Source organism: Heliangelus exortis, chromosome 3, assembly GCF_036169615.1.
Source record: "Heliangelus exortis chromosome 3, bHelExo1.hap1, whole genome shotgun sequence".
NCBI classification, from domain to species: Eukaryota; Metazoa; Chordata; class Aves; order Apodiformes; family Trochilidae; genus Heliangelus; species Heliangelus exortis.
This window is the reverse complement of record NC_092424.1, coordinates 99,462,979-99,483,556: the sequence shown is the minus strand read 5'-3', so window position 1 is coordinate 99,483,556 and position 20,578 is coordinate 99,462,979. Positions and strand designations below refer to the sequence as shown.

Sequence of the window (20,578 nt, the reverse complement as noted above, 5' to 3'; positions counted from 1 at the left end):
TTACATAAATACTATTCCTAAATAGATACAAAGGAAATATGTTTTTCCCTTAAATAAAAAGCAGTTGAAGTAGTAGTGTTTTCATAATATATCATAGATGAAAATAAATTAAGACATTGGGAATTCTATCATTTGAAGTATTCCCATTCTCACACTATCACCAGTGAAGTTACCTTAAGAGTCTAATTTCACACTGAGGTACTTTAAGGAATACACCTCCTAATTGGAGGACCCAAGGTAATCACCTATATCACCTTAAACCTGAGCTTCTCACTGTGACACAGTAATGAGACAGGCTCCCTATCCTAGATACTACTGAATCATCCCTTCCTTCTCACACCTGACACTAACTTATGTTTGAAGCTTTTTTTTTTTCAATATAAAGAAGACAATTCAGTTATTTTTTTAAAATGGCAATAAAACACTCTTCTCAGCAGTAACAACTGATGCTTTTTTTTTGAAGAGCGTGTAAAACGTACAAATAAAATTTAGTACTGAGAGCCATCACTTGGCTTATTTCAAAAAGAGTGTTAACAGATCAAAACTGTTCTTAGTAGATGGGTGTTCATAAAGAGGTGTAAACATAGCTGGGACACACAGATCTAGGAAGGACATACTAATCCACCAAATCAGTTGCTACTTCCCAAGGCTTAACCCCTAAGCTCAAAAACATTCTTTGTTTTACTCATGTTTCTACAACACTGTGCTGAGTCACAGCGATGCAAGTTGAACCGAATGCCACGCTTCCAGGAGTACTCACTCAGTAATCTCTTGGGCTGCAAAGTGCAAGCGTAAGCTGGAACCAACACAAGATCTCATCTCAGTAGGACACATCATAGCAAAGGGCTGAAGGCTAAAAGGTTGAGAACTGGGGAGACTGTAGAGCATTTCAGTAAAAAAGTGCTGATAATTTTCACCAGTCACTATATATCTTGTTTATACTCTGTTTAACTCTGAAAAGGATGTGAGTTCATACAGAAAATCTCCTATTCTGCAAAGTTTTATACATACTGGGAGGGTTAAAACAGAAACTCCTGATTTCCATACAGCCAACATAGAAAATATCAGAAAAATATAAAAAAAAAAACAAGATACAGCAAACAAGCACTGTTGAAATTAATAAAAGTTATCACCTTCTACCTAGCTGTGTATCTCTGCCAGAAGAAAGGAACTTGATGAAACAAGTTGCTCTGAAAGTCAACCAGGAAATGAACTCAGAAAGCAAGATCTAGAGCTGGGGCTTCCCTCTTTCAGGTGAAAAAACTGCCTCCAGCACCCTGTGATCAAACCCCAAGGGAGGAGTACTTGGACAAGAGGGGACAGGGTTGGATCATACACCCCATGCTCTCCAAGTATAACTTTCCCTTATCCAATCATAAATTCAAAAAATTTATACTGCATATTTTCAAGCTGCATTTCTGGGCTAAGTATTAGGACAAATCCCCTGTCCATCAGCACATGGAGCTACTGAGCTAACACCTTGTGAGAACCTGGGAAACACTCCACATACTAAAACTCAATTACAAATCTATGAGGGCACTTAATTTCAGGAAGACCAATGGAAAGCTCTTCTAAAGTTATACCAGCTGGCAGCCTTGTCAGGTGTTTTACAAGCTGGGATTTCTTCAAGACTGATCAACAACATTGACAGAATCTATAACTTGTCTAGACTGGGTACAGAGGTTACCGAGAACTTTTCTTAACTGTTTTGTCTTTAAAGTCTTTGTATCTTATTCTCACATGTGAAAACTACAGCAATTCAGTTCTTCTCTAGAAAACAGTAGGAGAGATGAGTACTACTTGAGAAATTTTTTTTCTTTTCTTTTTTCCCCCACCATCAACTGAGCACAGGAGGGCAAATTACACACTGTTGAGTTGGTGAAGAGGTGTCTAGAACAAGATTTTCATGATGGTATTCATTAGACTATTCAAATTGGTTGCCTTTATCTTCCAAAGTTACATGGAATTTTTCACCTGTATTAGAAAACAACAAGCTGGTTTTCAGAAGCAGACTAGCCAAACTATTAGCATGATAATCAGATCACAGTAACAAGCAATTGTTTTGGGCAAGACAAGATTGCAGCCTCTCCTGCTTGTTTGGACAGTATGTTGCTGATAAACAAGTAGAAAACAGTATGCACTGGTTGGCTTGAAGATTCATATGCAGGCTCCACAGCTTCTGCTTTAAATGTGGTCTGACTGACTTTCTTCTTATAGAGCTGTATAGGCCATTCCTTTCCTCTGGAGCAGGACAGTACCCCAGCAGCAATATGTAAGTACATATTCACAGTTTGGTTTATTTTACTGTGATAATGTTCCATCCTTTCTAAAAAGAAGTATAGGGTTGTTTTGAATTCTCCCTTTTATATTTATTTTTCCCCTTCCATCCTCCTTTCTGGTTCAGTAGGTTATTTGGAAGCATAGTTCACTTCCCTGTCATCCATGAATTTCCATCTCAGGAACCCTTTTTTCCTATTCCTGCACACTATCTATGGCTCTTCATTCACCTGTGTTGCTCATGTTCAGCAGACATCTTTCCTAAGTGATTCTTTTAATAAGCATTTAATCTGTAAAGGTCTGACTTCACTTTTTCATTACTGACTTTTTGTAGGTCTTCAGGAATCGTTGACATGTGGAGTTTAGATACGCTTGGGAATTATCTAAAAACCAGAAAGGGCTTCACCATTTTAAAGATGACCAAGTCACCTTGATCAAGTTTGAAAAAAAGTCTGCCAGAATTCGGACAAAGAAGGCAATTTAACTTGAATATTTGGAAAGCATCAAGTTAGAAATGTTGGAGTACAACACAACCCAGAATTTTGTTCCAGTCCTCGCATAAAGCAAGATAAGTTCACAAAATAAAATATTTATTGTAAAAGTAATAAATCAAGCGGATGCCCTAACGTGTGTAAACATCTTTGAATGTAGCCTGCACTGAAACATACTCTGCCAGGAACCCAAACTGCCTTTAAAATTATGTGAGGTAAAATTAGGAACCAACAATGACCACAGCAGTCAAGTGCTCTATGGAGCTTGCTTCACCTTACTTTGCCTCTGCTGCTCAACTGGTTCAGATAGATCTGGCTGTCTGGAGCATAAGTGTGATGTGAAATTACAGCAGCTGCACTGCATGCAGGTTACATAAAAGAATTGACAGTAAAGACAATGACTGCATCAGCTGTGAAATTTACACCCTAGTAAGTATTTAAAACTGATATATATATATATGACCTTGTGAACCAATTATTATATCCTAAAACTTTAACATAGTCAGCTAGCCCAAACTGGATTACTGAAGATTTTTTTTTCACGTGTTGTGTGTACACTCACAGTACTACCAATCTGTCAACACCCCAGACAAACATGCACCATGGAGTGTTGCTGAAGTATAATTTTTAAATGGCTTTTTTTTTTTCCTTCTTGCTTAATCTCTGTCCAGCTCTTGGGGACCATCACCATCCCACCTGGAAGAGCAGCAAACTAATGCAACAGCTACCATGCAGAAATTAAAGGTGCTTTAACACTGTGTATTAAGAATAACAACTTTCAAAACACAAGAAGCAGTCACTTTTTCCCCAGCTGGGTTAGACAGCAAAACTAACATAGTCAACTCCATTGCACAGTAAGATTCTGAACAGTCATTTTTCATTAATTTGTTATTTTCCAGAGCACAGGGCATGCAGAAAAGACACACAGGATGTAAATGCTGGATTGTAAGCACTCTTACTAATGCTCAGTAGACTTGTGAACTACTGGTGAATGTGAAAGTATAGAAGGAGAACCACTACACCCTGCTTCTACTTGCTTTCCAAGGTAACTATCAGAAACAGGAGACCAGATTCAATAAACCTCATGTCTTGATGTGGTGCTGCCATTTTTATGTGCACTAAATGAGCAGATACTTTACTTCAACTCTGATATCCATGAATCACATACAGATGCTGATGTAACAGTGAGAGGGTGTGCCTGGGATTAATAAGAGAATCAAATGACAAGAAGAACAAAGACAGGTGAAACTGCTACAACTCCACTTAGATAACTGCTAAGAAATATGCATCTCATGAGACTTCTTGCACTAGAAAAACACTAAGAGACCAAGCACACACTTAGAGCTACTGCTTTACAGGCTTTTCTTGAAGCAGAAAGGATAACTGAAAGGTTAACACAACAAAATGAAATCAATTTGTCCACCTTGAAACCAAGCAAGCATGTCACCCAAATTATCTGCCTAGCAATAAATGCATAGATTTAAAAAAGAAAAGAATAAGAAGTCAATATACAATTTGAAAAATCAGAGTGGCAGTCTCTCTCTTGCTCTCTCCTTAGATAACTATCTCAGCTGAAACAACTACTACATTTTAAAATCCAAAATTACTCCTGATCATTGTTGCTGAGGAAGTAAGAACGATTTTCAAATAGAAAAAAAATATTAATTTTAGAAAATGACTCAATTAAAAATGTTTTTGCATAATTTTGAAAGAAAAAGAAGATCTAGTTGTGCTAGGATATTGACTGCATTGAACTGACACAGGCAGTTTTAATGAAGAATTCAAGAAGCCAGCAACCCTCCCCACAAGAGAAAAAGCTAACTGAATATTCAGTATAGATGTAGATGTATCCCTTTACTAGGGAAGAAAAAAATAAAAAAGAAAGAAAAAAAATTGTTTGATGCACAAGAAACTTTTTAATATGCTACTCTCAGAGGCAGACGTCTTACTCATTACATGATTCCTAGCTAAAATGTTTTTTTTTAATAAATGAGTTTCAATATTATTAAATTAATAGAAACATGCTTCGGTGGTAGACTGTTCATGCTCACGAGCTAACTCACAAATATAATTTTTCTAAAGAATTTAGTCTTTCTACAAAGGCAAAGACTAATCAAATAAGGAGCTGAACTGTCGTAATGTACTGAAATTTAAGAGTTTGGGGAAAAAATATTGAATTTCATAAATATTTTGGTAGGCTTGTTTTCAGTGTTCATTAAGTAATGCTTTAAGACAGGTATGGGCAAGCTAGAGTTTCTGTTACACAACAGCAAGCTCCCATGATAAACTTGATTACAATAACCCTTTCAGCAGTGAACTTCCTCCCCAGCTTTTTTTCTTTCAAATAAAAGCCTCACCCGTGCTTCTTTTTAATCTGCACTACTTTCTACCCTGACCAAGTACCACATGCACCTGTTAAAATGCACAAAAAATACAGAGTTAGACAGACTAAAAAATAAAATCCCACTGAAAGACACCCACCCCAACAAAACTAAGATTAGAAGCTATCTCAGGACACCAGCAGACCAAATCAGGAATCAGTGCTTATTTTGGGAAGTAAAAGCAGCAGCTGATTAGCACAATTTGCTTGGATAGAATTTTATACCTCTTAGAAGATTTTTAAAAAATAAACAAGAATGACAAGCTTCTGTCTTAATTTGAAAGGGAAAATGTGGCAATTAAGCTCCTTCAGATTTTAGTCAGGAAAAGAGGCCTTTAATATTTTTAGAGAAGGACCTCAGCAAACAGAGGTGTCTAAAAGCTGATCTGGTGTATGTGCTTTCTAAGGAAGTGGAAAGCCATTTTCACTCTAGTCTGAACACTTTGTGAAAAAACAGAGACAACATTGGACCTGCATTCATGAAGTTATTAATAGATACAGTCAGAAATTACTTAGTTTGAATCAGACCCAAACTAAAATATAAATGTGCAATTCACCAAAAAGTGGAGTGTGAGACAATCCAAACAGCAGCAGTGTCTTATGAGCTGCCTGATGACTTGAAGACATGGGTATTACCAGCAACAGATTATTAAGTGATATGAAATCCCCTTGAAAAGCCAATGTAAAACAAATGAAATATGGGGACAACTTTACAGGATTTAGGAAACTTTCAGGTTCCTCATGATGGTGCCACAAACCCACCCCATTGCCTCCAGCAGGTCTCTTTGTTCTCCAGCTTGTGTTAGAGCAGCACACAACCACCTGCTGGCAGCTGAAGGCTCCATAGAGTGACAAGAGGGAATGACCAGCATCAGAAGAAGAGAAAGAACCAAATATCCTACAACTGCTGGCTTCAAAGGGCATGCACTAGTGAGAGCTTAACCTCCCACATTAAATGAAGAAAAGGAAAAGCTATATGGAGCAGCTCGTTATTTTCCACATGCAAAACTAAGACGTTATCTTTGGTTTAGAAATCATACAAGATAAAATGATTCATGACTACACCCTAGCACACTTATGCACCAGTCTCAGCCAAAACCAAATTCATTCTAGTAATTCCTAAATTCCATATGCTTAACTTTAAAACCTGAATCACTATTCAAAGACATGAAAAGAAGACAGTATTAGCTTAATCTATTCACCAATCCTAGACCTGTGATTACTTTTAGGGAAAAAAAAAAAACATAGAACTGAAGGTTGTGTAGAAATTATATGGGGAAAGCACAAAAACCCCTAAACTGCCATCTCTACCATTCCAGGATAGCTTCCCCATGACCTAGAATTGATTTACTCTTATGTGGCTTGTCACATTTCTCTTCTTAACACATTTTTAGCTCAGACTTCTTGCAAGTGTTCCTTCCTCCTCCTGGCATTGGGCTAATCACTGCTACTCAGCAGTAACAAATTTCACATTATGAGCTTTGAAACAAGAAATTCCTCTAGTTCCTCCACCAAAACAAACCAAAGCATCACTACAAAAATACAAGGATGCAAAATATTTCCTCAAAAAACAAAGTTTCTATTTAAGAAAACTACAGTTTTCATTACTTAGGATTCTTTGCCATAGGCTAGAGGTACTGCTTTTAAGCAATGATTTTGCCTACTTTTACCATTTAATCATTCATCAACATCTTTCAAGTTGAATAAGAAATGTCCCCAGATCTCTAAATCTGAGACTTAAAAGAACAGTATTTAGTTAATCTAATTTAAAGGCGTGAACTATGACTTAAAAAAAGAGTTGTCATGAGAGAACTAGTTAATAAAAAATGGAGTTTTACAATCTTAAAAACAGCCTTTTCAGAATACCAAAACCAGAAAGTAAAACTCTATATAAAATTCCACGTTAAAAAAAAAACCAAAAAAAACAAAACCCCAAAGCCATTGGCTGTGCCACATCCATCCAAAAAGTTCTACTTAGCCTTGCATCCAGCAGTGAGCACATGCAATGCACAGGGAGGACACTTTAACAAGTACCTGTCCAGCTCCCCACCATTTGGGGCTGAGTCAGCAGCAAAGTCTCTGCATTTTTTTTTAGTTCCATATCCCTTTTCCTTCATGGCAGTCATTCTGTGGCCCTTTTAACATCCAGAACATCCTAATGCAAGGAGTTTCACCAGTTGCTCACAAAAAGTCTGAAGCAACATTTCCTGCTGATTGATTCTGATGCTGGAGAGCAGCAACCTTTTCTGACACCTCTCAGCCCCTGTATTGGAAAAGACACTGAATAATTCTCTCCTAAGCATGTTCTACAGCCCCATCTTCCTGTTAGTCACCTCTTCTTTAGGTTAAAAAGTAGAAAAGTTAATTGTTTCTTGTAGGAAAACTGTCTCTACGTATCATGATCCTTGTTGTGACACTCTGTACCTCTTAGTTCTTCTGTAACTTTGAAAAAAGGGAGGGTAAGAAAAAACAAACACAAGCAGAATTCCACTAAGTTTTTAAAATATGGGTGCATGACAGATTTATACATTAACAAAGCTGTTCTCCAGTAACAAGCTGTAACTCCAGAAGTCAGGAGTTATAAGAAAATAATTCCAATATAGCTGGGCTACAACCAACAGCATGTTCAAACCCAGCATCACTAGTGGATAACAGACACATGTATAATTACAATCACACAGATATTTAATTTAAGACTGATACATTAGAATAAGAGCACTGATAATGCCAACTTTCAGAAAGCTACAGATTTTTCTATTTAAAAAAAAAAAATCTCTCCCTATTTAACAAACATAATTGCATGGACAAATCTGTCCATTTACATGTACTTCATGGGTGTGCTTGGACATGAAACAGACACTGGTGGGAAAAAAAATGTCAGTGTGTTTTAATAGCAGCTCAAGGTTCAATGGATTACAATCTTTTAAAAATAAAACCAAACACATATACTGCATACCCACTGCAATGATGCCATACAAAAACACCAAACTTTCACTGTATCTGTCTTTCAAGATCTTCTTTCTACTCAGTTTTTCTTAACTTATAACTATTTTCTCAAAATAGACTCCTGATACTTTTTTTTAACTCAACTGTTAGACAGGAATAAAATTTGAGAAATCTCATGCTGTATTTGCTCCATCTATATACCCATAACTGTGAAGCTTATATATTACATATTTCTGTAGGTGAAGAATGGAGTAGGTTTGCCTCTTTTTTCCTTTTCCTCCCTCTCCAATAAATCAAATCAAGAGAGCAGAATTTTTTCAAGAGTTGCTCCAAACTTCTCATAACATGGGATTAAATTAAAATTTATCAAGAAAGAAGAGAACAGAAGTGAAAAGAGCAAGACTGAACATAATGAAGAAGACCAGGTAGCTTTTGCTCATAGTGGCCATGTTTTTGTTTAAGATTACTGTTCTTCTTTAAAATTACTTCTGCATGTTAAATACTCTTTACTAACATCAATAATATTGCATTTTACTTTTTCCTACAAAGTTTACTCATAAAAACTGGTCAGCAGACCATTTAATTTTAAAAACAATATTCAGACTAGAAAATTATTTAACATATCAGCATTCAAACAGTAATGTCAGTTTAGACATTGCATTGCTGTCACCTATTAGCAGCACCAAAGCAGTTACCAAATGGTATAAATAATTTCCACAATAGGTATTTCAGTACAGTGACCTCATGCAATATTCAGAACGCAAAAGTATAGAGAGGAATTTCTCTCCTCCTTAGACAGTGGGACAAAAACCGTAAAGCCCTAGAACAGTGATTCACTTCATCTACTCCTCCCCTAGAAGAGTACTATAATTAGGAGACTAAACCCACACCCACAACTAAAGAAACACAAGCACATAAGAAACACTGCCAAGTTTATAAACTTCTACTCACATATACAAACTCTATATTGAAACAAATGCTAATCCTTCTGTTTTTAAGCTGAAGGAATTACAGCACCATAAATAGCATCTTTGATACAAAGCAATCACAAAGAATGAAGTATCATTTGTTGTATAAAAGCACTCTGCCACCGTGCATCCAGTTTATAGTAGAAATCAAGGAATGATACCAGAAAACCTGAGAGAGGCATTAGCCTGAGAGCAGGACAAATATTCGTATTTTTAGCATTGCTAAAAACAGTCATCATGAGATTCCTAAGGATTTTCAGTGGTCAATATTAAAGCATTATATAAGCTTATGCCATATAAAGTTAGAGTTAATCCAGAATATCTAGCCCCTTGTTCTACATATGGAGAAAAGCTGGTATGAGCAATGTGCTCTGGAGCCATTCCTAAGTAACACTGTCCTCATAGACATCGTGCTCTTCCCTGAGCCCCTCATGGGGTGAGTACGGACATCGCTCTTCCCTCTGCCATAACATCATTCACCATTCACCTATTTTATTGTGTGAGAAGATACCTCTGTATTCAAAAGAATGATGAAAAAGTACTTAGGCTTTGTACTTGGTGCAAGGTGGGAAGAATTACCATCATCAGTGAAAGCAGCATGCAAACTCTACCAGCTTGCCCAGCCCTGCAGGAAAAGAGCCGAGTGCAGACAAGGAGAAGCATCAGTAACGCCAGTAACAGTGCCTCTCCTAATCTCTATCTAATCTCTGTCTTCTTCAGTACCTACATTTTATGTAATGAAAATGCTCTCAGTAAGTGTGAGAGGTACCTACTTCTCAAAGCCTTCCAAGGAAGATTCTATCTATCTAAGTTTAGGTGTTTCAAACACAGTAAAATATTTTATCAATTTGTGGTATGTTCCTGACTGAAGGAAACAAAACAGAAGCAGCTCAAAGGACATAACAAGATAACACAGCTGCCAAGGAGAACAAGCTGAGCACTACACTTAGATACAGAAGTGATAGTTTGCACGTGTTATTCAATACTGTAAATTCAAATAACTTGTTTTCAAGAACCCTGAAATCAATACTGATGCTACTTCTGGTCAAAAGACAGACAAATTATTCAACAGATTCTAGTAGTGTAAATTACATTAACCCTCTCATGCTTTATACCAAACTGCAGAGACGATTAGAAATGCCAAATTATTTCTAAAATTGAGTCAGTAGCCTCAAAAACTGAAGACTACATCCAAGTCCTCGTTTTGATTATATACAGCAAGCAATCATCAAGATATTGAGCAATCATTTTTTTGTTAATCCATGAGAAACCTTCCAATTTTACGTTTTCCTCCAGGCTACCTGACAGTTCTTCTGCCCCCAGCATTCACAGGGAAATCAAAATCAGGAAGTGTCTAAAACTATTTCAACTTGTCAGCTTAAATTTACAAAACAAAATGGCTTTTATGATGCTTGAACAATGCTGAATTGATTCAAATACACTTCTGTGGCACATCCTCAACTAGTTTTTGCCAAGCAACCATGTTGTTAGATGGTCACAGGACACAAAATGTTTATACAGCACAAGTATAAATAACTGTATTCAAATTGTAACACCTGTACCGAAGAGAATCAGAGGGGCTAGATCTGGGTTTCACTATCTTTCACCTTCCAGCCATAGTGAAACTCGGCAACATTTAAGGATATTGTAATATAAATGATGAACATTACATCAGCATCATTATGAACCTGGAAGAGAAGTCCAGCACTGAGTAGTACTGCACAAGGATAAAAGTCCTGAATTCAAACTTTGTTCTCAAGTATGATGTCAAACAATACAAAAATGTGTAGCTCCTAGATACAGAAAGTATGTGCTTTAGACCTCTCCAAATACAGCTCTGGTAAGTCACTACACTCCCAGAGGTGTCTGCTGTAGCCTTCTTTATTGCAGGATCATGGGATAAAGGGAAAACCATAAATAAAAGATCACCCTTCTGAAGCAGAGGTGGGACTTGACTGCAAAGTGCTCAGGGACTGTCTCCTGGATAAAAAAAGGCAAGAAACAGCACTATAGATACTCTGCAATGAAACAAGAGGTAAAGGCAGCTAAGCTCTAAGCAGCATAGAAACTAAAAAAAACAAAAACACAAAACCAAAACTAAACAACCCCAAAACCTTGACTTTCAATGCCACAGGTAAATGAGTAAGTCATGGGGAAAAAACCCAAACCAAAACAACACCACAAAGAGTGCAACATTGTTCTGTATCTGGAAAAATCAAAATCCGAAGAGAAAAATTATGTCTGCAAAAAAGCAGACCACTATCTGATAAAACTATGTATTTTAGAGGAGAGGCTGAGATAATTTACACACAAGAAGCTTAAAGGAAATAACTAAGGAGCTCTCTGAAACACAAATGTTGCTTTTTAAATAATCTTAAAAAATTCTTAACATCAAAGGATTCCTCCTATTAATATGCAGTATTTAAAAAAATGTAAAAGGGAAGATTCAGGAACTCTTGTTTGGCATGGATCCTGCACAAAATAATACAACGGTAATGGGAAAAACGGAAGCTAAATACATATCCTGTCAGTCAAGGAACCTCACAAGGTCAGGAGAGGAGAGAGACAGATGAAACTCTTTTTTCTTCTTTATGGAATACTCAAATAAAAATTACCATGAAGTCTCACTGGAAGACTCTAACGCAAAATTCTCCTCAGATCTCAAGAGGTGCTCCATTGGAAAGCAAAACATGCAGAACAAGGGAGCAAAACAGAAACATCCTTGATAGCAGAGTACCTTAGCAAATTCATCTCAGAAATCAGATCTCTCAATTTCTAAGAAGAACTGAGATTTGATTGAAGCTGTCAGAAGGATTAGTGGCAGAGAAATACGGATGCAAAAGTGCTGCCAAGAGTAAAATAAAGGGAAAAAAAAAGATAAAGAAATGGAAGGAAAAAAAAAAATACAAGCTATAGAATATTGCAAGAGAATAAGCCAAAGAATTGGAAGTTTTCCATACAGCATAGAAAAGAGCAATCACCTCTCAATGTGTAAAGCAAGCCTTCCATTCCCAAATACAAGAGGAAAGAAATCTAATAATCCAAGCTAGAGTGCAAGAGGGCAAGGTATATACTCTTCCAACTCAAAAAAAAAAAAAAAAAAAATCCAAAACATCATACAGAATAAACCACTCCACACTGAAGTGGCACATCCTTGAAGGATGTAGTGTACTTTAGTAGTTTTTTACTTTTAGTATTTTCCAGTGTACTTTATAAATACATTATGGCACCTACTTCAATACCTATCACAAATTACTTAAAGGAAAAGGAGGACTCTGGATGAATTAGATCTTTCCTTAGGGCAGCAAATACTTATTTTCAAACTCTTCCTTTTCCTATCAATGTCAACATTAGTCCATGATGAAGCACAAATGAAAATTCTTGTTAAACCTCACACAATGGAAAGCTGCCCAGAGCAGAATCTGACACAGACAAAAATAGACACAGTTAATGTAGAATGATAGGTATTAAGCCTGAAAGAAAAAGTATATCAGGGATAAGAAAGAAACAAGAAGACTTTCAGTTAGCTGGGTGAAAGAGGAGAAAATCCTGACATGGTCTGTTGAGTTTGGTGACTCTTCTCCTAATGTCCACAGGACTGGTTTCTGACCAGCACACCATATTGCTGCCACTTGGCTTGGATGCATTCAAGAGTTTCCCATAGGCAAAGCAAGGAGGATGCTAACATCCTTCTCAGGTGGAAGTTTAGAAAGCATTTCTGTATCATGGAAAAACCTGAAGAGTAACACTGAGTTATTTAAGAATCAAGACATTCAGGAATGGAAATAAGTGAATTATATTGACCAGAGTTCAAAGTAAACAGTGCTTCTGGAAATAAGGATAAATTTGAGGAAGGATGTATTAAAGGAAACAAAACAATGATGTTAAGACAACCAAAAAGTAACCCAGATAGTAATTTTCTCACTTGACAAGGTCTAAGCTGTCTAAATAAGGATATTTCTTGTACTAGGCAGCAATAGAATCATATTCATTGGATTATTAAAAAACTCCAAACCCACAGAGGAAGACAGAGAGAAATGTAATTAAATCATTAAACAAAAAAAGGAAGCATTTTTAAGATAAGGGTTCTTAGACAGCAAGGTATATTACACTGTCAGGACTGAAGCTTTCCTTGTAAAAGACAGAAGGTTTCAGACAGACATAGAATTGTGCAGCTACTTCCATCTAAGATTAGAAAAGGGAAAAGAAAAAAACAAAAAAGAAAGAAAAAGGCTTAGATAGAGAAGCCATTTCACAACCACACTCCAAGGTAGAAGAAAAAGCAAAGATAATTTGGTAAACACCTGTCTCTTTAGCCTGTGAGGGCAATTTGGTGGACAGTTTCTGATCAGTATTCCCCTAACACCCACAAAGCTCAGCTTTCTCCAAGCCCCCTCACCTTTGAGAAAAAATGAGATTCTTAATAACTTTATGAAGAAATGAATTATATTAAAATTGAAGTAGAGATTGAAAGAAGGGAACTTCACTGAGGTCACACAATGAGCTCCTTGCCAAGTCCAGATATTTGTGGATCTAAAAAGACAACCATTCTGAAAGCTCTTCCAAAGAACAGGATCAAAAAAATATATTTGAGACTACACTTGTCCTGTACCACACAGCACATATTCAAAGTGAGACAGGTAGAGCCTCCTTTTCTGTCATGAGGCAGTTATGCCTGGAGCTCCCAGACCTCCTGAAAGCAGTGTCCAGACACAGTAACTTCTGTGGTGGGTATTTTATACACAGTTTAGTTTGGAAACACTGAAAAATTATGCCCTCCTTACTAGCCGCTCTGTTACTAAAATATGAAGGGCTTATTTGCCACCTACATTGAAAATGTGGAACAGAATACAAGGCACACTATATCATTTGAATCATAGCATACTTCAGGCTGGAAGGGACCTCTGGAGATCAAGTCCAACACCTCCGCTCACAGCAGGGTCAACTACAGCACACTGCTCAAGACTGTGTCCAGTCAGGTTTTGAACATCTCAAAAGATGCAGACTCCACAGTGGTTCAGGGCAGTCTGCTCCAGCAATCAATCATCCTGACAGTAGAAAGATTTTGTGTTTAAATGGAATTTCTTGTATTTCAGTTCGTGCCCATTGACTCCTCTCCTTTAAGTGGACATCACTGAGGAGAGAGCTTGGCTTCATACTCCTTCCTGTCAGGTGTTCACACACGTTGCTGAAATCCCCCCCAAGCATTCTCAGCGATAAAAATCCCAGATCCCTCAGCCTCTCCTGGTATGACAGATGCTGCAATCACCTCTAATTGCTAAACTGTACAGGGAAAAATTGCCAGTGATATGGACTCCGTGCCTGTATTACACAGGAGAGCAGTTGATCAGCTGGAAAGCCTGAGACTTGTCACATTCCTTGCACATGAAATACTACTACTAGATGACAAAGCATTAAAAAAACCCTTGTGTGTGTAAACACACACACCACTGCATAGGCAGTTAGAAAGTAGATGTGACTCACCTTGTAGCATTTGCTGCATTTCTTTTTTTAAAGCTACAACAACTTCAAGCCTGCAAATTCAGTATATTTTGGGTATCTGGGAAAATGTTACTGAAAAAATACTTTAATTCACTGATAAGCTTTTTACATAAGATGAACATTATCAAGTTGGGCTTCATCTGTATTTAACTGATAAAATGATACTTAGTATCAGCTCAAATCCTTTAAACTACTATGACATAACTACTTCTTGGATCAAATTTGGGCTCCAAGGAACTAGCATAGAATACAAATAGAATAAGAATTTGTCCAAAATAAAAAGGAGCCATTGGATAGTACATTGGATAGTATCAAGATTTTTGGACATGTTTGCAGCTTGTATTCACTGCACTTAAAACACAACAATTTTATGGCATTAGGGAATCTTACCTGCCTGCTTATTAACAGTCATAAACCCATAAAGGTTTTGAAGATGATTGTCTATAGAATAGATATATACAGAACACCAAGGAGAAAAGAATGCAGGCTGTATTTTCAGGATGGGGTATTACACAATCTGACTTCCTGCTCCAGGACAACAACCTCATCTCTTGAATTTCTCAAAAGTCAGATGTCAAAACTCGATAGAGTAAACTATTGGCAATCTCAGTTCTGCAACTAGCAGCAAGATCAGTTCTGAAATATAAGATGTAGGAAACAGTAGTAAGGTTATTGAAATTATGAGCCAAACGATGTAGTCAAAAATATTAAAGCTAAATAAAACTGAAGATTCAGTACTAAAGGAAAACTGAAGGTAAAAAATAAGGAGCAAATATTCCTAGAAAGAGGAAGCCACAGTAATACTGGCGTGGCTGGAAAATAAACTGTACAGTAATCTTACAGAACTTTACTTATGTATCTAAGTGAAAACAAAGAGATTACTTGATTAGTAGGTATTCCTACTTATGCTTTCAAAGTGAGGGGTGCAGGTGTCAGCATCAGAGGCAAGCAAGATGGAAGTCAAAAGTTACACAGATTCAGTTTTTAGATCACCAATTTCCTGTAAGCTAAATAGCAGACCACAATAGATGCAGATTCACCATAAGCAATATTTAAAATAAAAAATAAATTTAAAAAAAAAAAAATCAGATTTGGGTTTTTCCCCAGTCTGTGAAAAAAGGAAAGTTGACACATGATATATGAGAGTCTAAAACAGAGGGTGAAGTGAGACTTCCTTTTTAATGTAAAAGGTGGAATGGAGAAAAGAAGGCTCCAAGAAGATCTTATAGTCACCTTCCAGTACCTAGCGGGGCTACAGGAAAGCTGGAAAAGAACCTTTTACAAGGGCATGGAGTGACAGGACATGGGGCAATGGCTTTAAACTAGAGGAGGGGAGATTTTGGTAAGATAATAGGAAGAAATTATTTCCTGTGAGGGTGGCAAGCCCCCGGAACAGTTTGCCCAGAGAAGCTGTGGCTGCCCCACCCCTGGAAGGGTTCAAGATCAGGCTGGACAGGACTTTGAGCAACCTGGTCTAGTGGGAAGTGCCCCTGTCCATGCAGGGGGGTGGAACTGGATGATCTTTAAGGTGCCTTCAAACTCAAAACATTCTGTGATTCTATGACTGAGATAAAACTGACCAGCCTGTGGCTTTCCAGTTGTGAAGACCCACTCACACATCAGGGCATGAGAGCATCCATTGTGCAAGCAGGCTTATGGAGGGACAGTGGAATAATCCAAACTGAGAGCTCTGGAAGAAAGCAGCAGGTAGGAACTGATGAAATCACCCTCAGGACTGGCACCAGACAATCCTGACTGCCAGAAATGGCTCCATATCAAAAAAAAGCAGAAGGATGCTCCAAGGGCAACTGTCACCTCTTCTCTACAAATCAGACTTCACACTTTGAGATATGGTACAAGATTTACAGCTGCAATTCATACAAAAATTTTATGTGTGTGATTTGTAGGACTGGGAGGAAGGGGGTTATTTTATTTAGTTAGCCCAGAATACAGGTTCTATGTAACTATTTTTGAGAGAAAAATAAAAAACATCTCCAAAGGATGATGGAGGCAAAGAACAGAGTAACCGAAAATGAAGAGTTTTATACACCCACATTTCAAACTGATGTATCTTTTCTATTAAGGAAATATCTAAGACAGGAAAAAAAAATCAAGATATTTTTATTTTAAATTAATTTCCTGATTTGAGGGTAGCAGTGGTATTAAAAAAGGGAAAAAAAAAAAAAAGAAAGAAAAATAAAAGAAAAAGAAGGAGGAAGGGAAGGGTACACATTAACTTATGAACAACTGAGGAGCTGTTGAATGTATGCTACATATTGGAAAATGGTAATGTTACTTGCAACATCCCCACCAAGGGCTTAGGCTACCAACACCTTACAGCAGACTAAAACACTTTCTGTTAGCAGAACTGCTGCTTGCTGCTCTTAAAAGTGAAGAGTTCATTTGCAATTTCAAAAACCCATAGTAAACTTTTTGTATTCTGCAACACAAACACCAGTGGGCAATTGTTACCACAATACATAATAGCCATCAATAAGAGAAATTTACATTTTGCTCAAAATGTCCATCACTGTTCAGCTTCTAGAAGGGCTCTAACCCCTTATGTGGTTTTTAAGTTTTACATATTTCAACCAGCACAGCAAGAAACAGAACAAGTGGTAGCACGAAAACCACATTTCATGAAAAGAATACGGAATTACAAACAAATTCAGGGGATATTTCAAATAAGCATTGAAAAGGATAATATATTGCCCTTAGATATGAAGCCAAATCCTACCTCTGAGTGTTCCAAGAACAGTTCTAAATATCTTTTTCTCCACAAGTATTAATTGATTTCGTTTTAACTTAGGTAATCAGATTAATAAGACTGGTTAAAGATTAAAGCACTCCAAGTCACAGGCTTCAATAATGCAAAACATGAACTGCACAACACAAGAACGGCTTTAACCAATCTATCAGTACAGCGACCAAAAAATTTAAAATACCACAGGAGAACTTGGTTTTGGTCTTTTTTTTTTACATTTTTCTCTTTAGGAAAAAAAATTACCTCTACACAAAAGATCTTAAGATCAAGTCCACATAATTTCATCTTCTCTGGAAAAAGCTGAAAAACATTCAAATATGGAATATGACCTTCAACAACAAACCTGTATAAAAAAAAAAAAGAAAAGGAAGACCAAATCAAAATAGTATTTAGAACAAATGCATGTGTTTATTCTAGAACTAATATTGAAACCAACTTCTTATTTGAAAGAACACCAGCATTATATTGTTGAAGCAAGTTACATGCCCCTAAACACTCCACAGACAAAAACCAGCTCAATCATTTAACATGCCTTTAAGTTCAAGCTTTAATGCCTGTCATGACTGACAAACAAAACTGTTACAGCAGTAAGCTCACAATCAACATGCTCATATGGAGCTCATTCTGCACATTCTGCAGCTACTGCATTTCTGAAACTGCTTTAAGCCTGCTTTGAATGGCATGGGATTTTTAACATTTTTTTCCCCAAGATTCTAAAGCCTTAAGTAAATTTTACTTCTAAAACACATATTTTCTAGAGGAGTTTGAGTCAGGTTATGTGGCAGGAGGAAAGTCAAGGAATAAAGCAGATGCACAGAACTGAGACCCTATTAATTCCATCTGTATTGTGATTTTTAAAAAGTATTATTCAGGTGTGAACAGAAATTATTTTGTATCGTAATAAATACAAAATAATTATTTTTTACTTGTATCAAATAATGAATTTTCTGTTTAAAAAATGGCTTCGGTAAGTAGCTGACAGTATTATTTGGGACTTTTCTTGACTTTTATATATACATATATATATATATATATATACATACACATAAGATGGGACTTCAAAACAGCTACCAATTAAAAACCACCACTACATCAAACCCCTGCTTTTACCCCACATCTTAGCCAACATTCACACCAAGGAAAGCAAGCACTGAACAAGAACTGATCCTGACTAGGGAATAGACATTACTCTTATTCCAGATTAAAGCATATTAAGTGGTCTCCCCTAGGACTAAGCAAGAACTGCCTTCTGCCTTGTCTTCTCCAAAACAGTTTCATTAAAAGAGTACATTAAACTGGAATATGTTACAATTTCAAACAGGGAAGGCCCTGTTCTTTAAATACTATTACAGATTTGAAAATAATTTTCTCTCCTGCCAGCTGTATTATCTAACAGTATCTCTCTGATCTTGCTGTGTAGGTACATTAGTAACTTCTTAGTCTACAAACTCTGAAAGAGTCCCTCCTGGATTCCTACAGAGGTTGTGAGGCTGGGCTCTGCATCTGCCCCCTAAACATTTCAGTCACCAGATGGGTCATCCAGTCCCATGAGCTGGAACACCAGGTCCCTCACAAAGCACAGCAATGTGCCACTTTCTTTCAAAATGATTCTAGAGGGGAAAAATAAAGGAAAAAGCAAAAAAAAAAAAAAAAAAAAAAAAAAAGCACAAACAAACAAAAGAAGCCCCACTCAATGTCTTCACAAACCAAGCAGCCACGGCTGAGGGGGATTCACCTCTCTCCTGAGCCTACAGCAATTCACAAGCTCACATTCCCTCACCCACTTCAGTGCCCTAATCACCACTTCTTGCTTCTTGCATAGAGTATATCTATTGAAGTTAACTAAAATTCTGTTTAAAGGCTAGTTACTGCTATGTTTACAGATACATCTTGTTTGGATTTATTTTTTTTAAAAAAACCCAAAATATTCTTAATGAATTTTCCGTTTAATTTTAAAATTATTAAAATGAAATATCCATTCTTTAGCCAAAACTCTCTTCATTGAAATTAACCCATCATTTCTAATGATTTCTGAAGAAAAACAGCAATCTGAAGAATCACATTGCCCAATACTTTTTATTCTGAAGCTCTGCAGAATAGTCTGTGTATGCTGTATTTTTCTACCACTTTTTGAGAAGTATGGGTAAAGAGTTTGCCTTTATATATATATAGATAGGTAGATAAACTTTGACACTGCACAATCCTTTCTGATCAAGTTGTGATGTACAGTTTGCTAACAAAATTTCAGTAGCTCTCCTCAATCAGTGTAAATAGCATTTCCACACTCAGTGGAGATGTGCACTGGTCCAAAAAGTGAGGTTATCATCCAAACCCAGCACCAGGTGTTTGTCCTTGCCAACCTGCATGATCTGCTGAGCAGCTTGCTCCATAGCTCCTTAGCTCATCTTAGTCCCAGATGCACTATCTTGAAGAACTTAAACTTGAGGGTTGGTTTCACAAAGTGCATTGACCCAACCTAAAAGCTGAACAGTTGTGCTTCCTGCCTTCTGGCCCGGCTCTGTGCTCCTGTTGCTCATCACCCTCTTCCACAACTGTAACTCAGTAACAGCCAAAGCCTGCCCATTATCCTGCTTCAAGAAACAAACTGAAGAGGGTCCCAGATGGCTCCAACAAATGTGAGAGGCAGGAAGAGAGAAGAAAGGGAAGCAAGAGCTTCCTCTTTCAGCACCAGTGACCCATTACAGATGATAAGCTTTGGCTGACACAGGTTAAGGTGCAATCACACAATTAGCAGTCAGATCTGAAGAGTTGGTACCAAGAGACTGAGAGCAGCAACCTCCAGAGTCAGCACAGCAACAGCTGGAAGATGACAAACAATCAAGACCTTGCTTGGGGTGTGGTGTAGTGGTGATTGCAGTCAAAGCACCCTAATAGCTTGCTGCCTCTGAAATGGGAAATCCCACCCTTCAGTCCTCTGCCACACACTCCTCCCTGCTGACAAAAGCACTTGTGTGACTTCTCAGACAGAGGATTAGATTGAGAACTAATCTTTTGTTTTCCAGGGTTTGATTTCAACCAGACAGATTTCCAGACTCAGCTGACTGCAGGAACATTATTGCCAGGGCAAGGTAGAAAGGAACTTGTGGTGAAGCAAATTAACTGGTGCTAAAATGTCTGGTGAAATGTCTGATTTATTTTGCAAAATTAGCTTCTGCAGCTCTACTTCTTTCACCTAACAAACTAGATGCTAGTACCTAGGGCAACAGAAAAAGCAGAAATATTTATTTAG

The 20,578-nt window shown here is 37.2% G+C and overlaps 1 protein-coding gene across 1 annotated transcript in view; it reads right to left on the bottom strand.

Annotated features, from left to right (window-relative positions):
* The window catches only part of TAF1B (TATA-box binding protein associated factor, RNA polymerase I subunit B), a 47,779-nt gene that overhangs the window by 15,153 nt on the left and 12,048 nt on the right, over positions 1 to 20,578 (bottom strand). Inside the window, exon 8 of the mRNA XM_071741886.1 lies at positions 17,572 to 17,671. Coding sequence (XP_071597987.1) covers positions 17,572 to 17,671 — 100 coding nt within the window. The remainder of the gene's footprint in view (positions 1 to 17,571; positions 17,672 to 20,578) is intronic.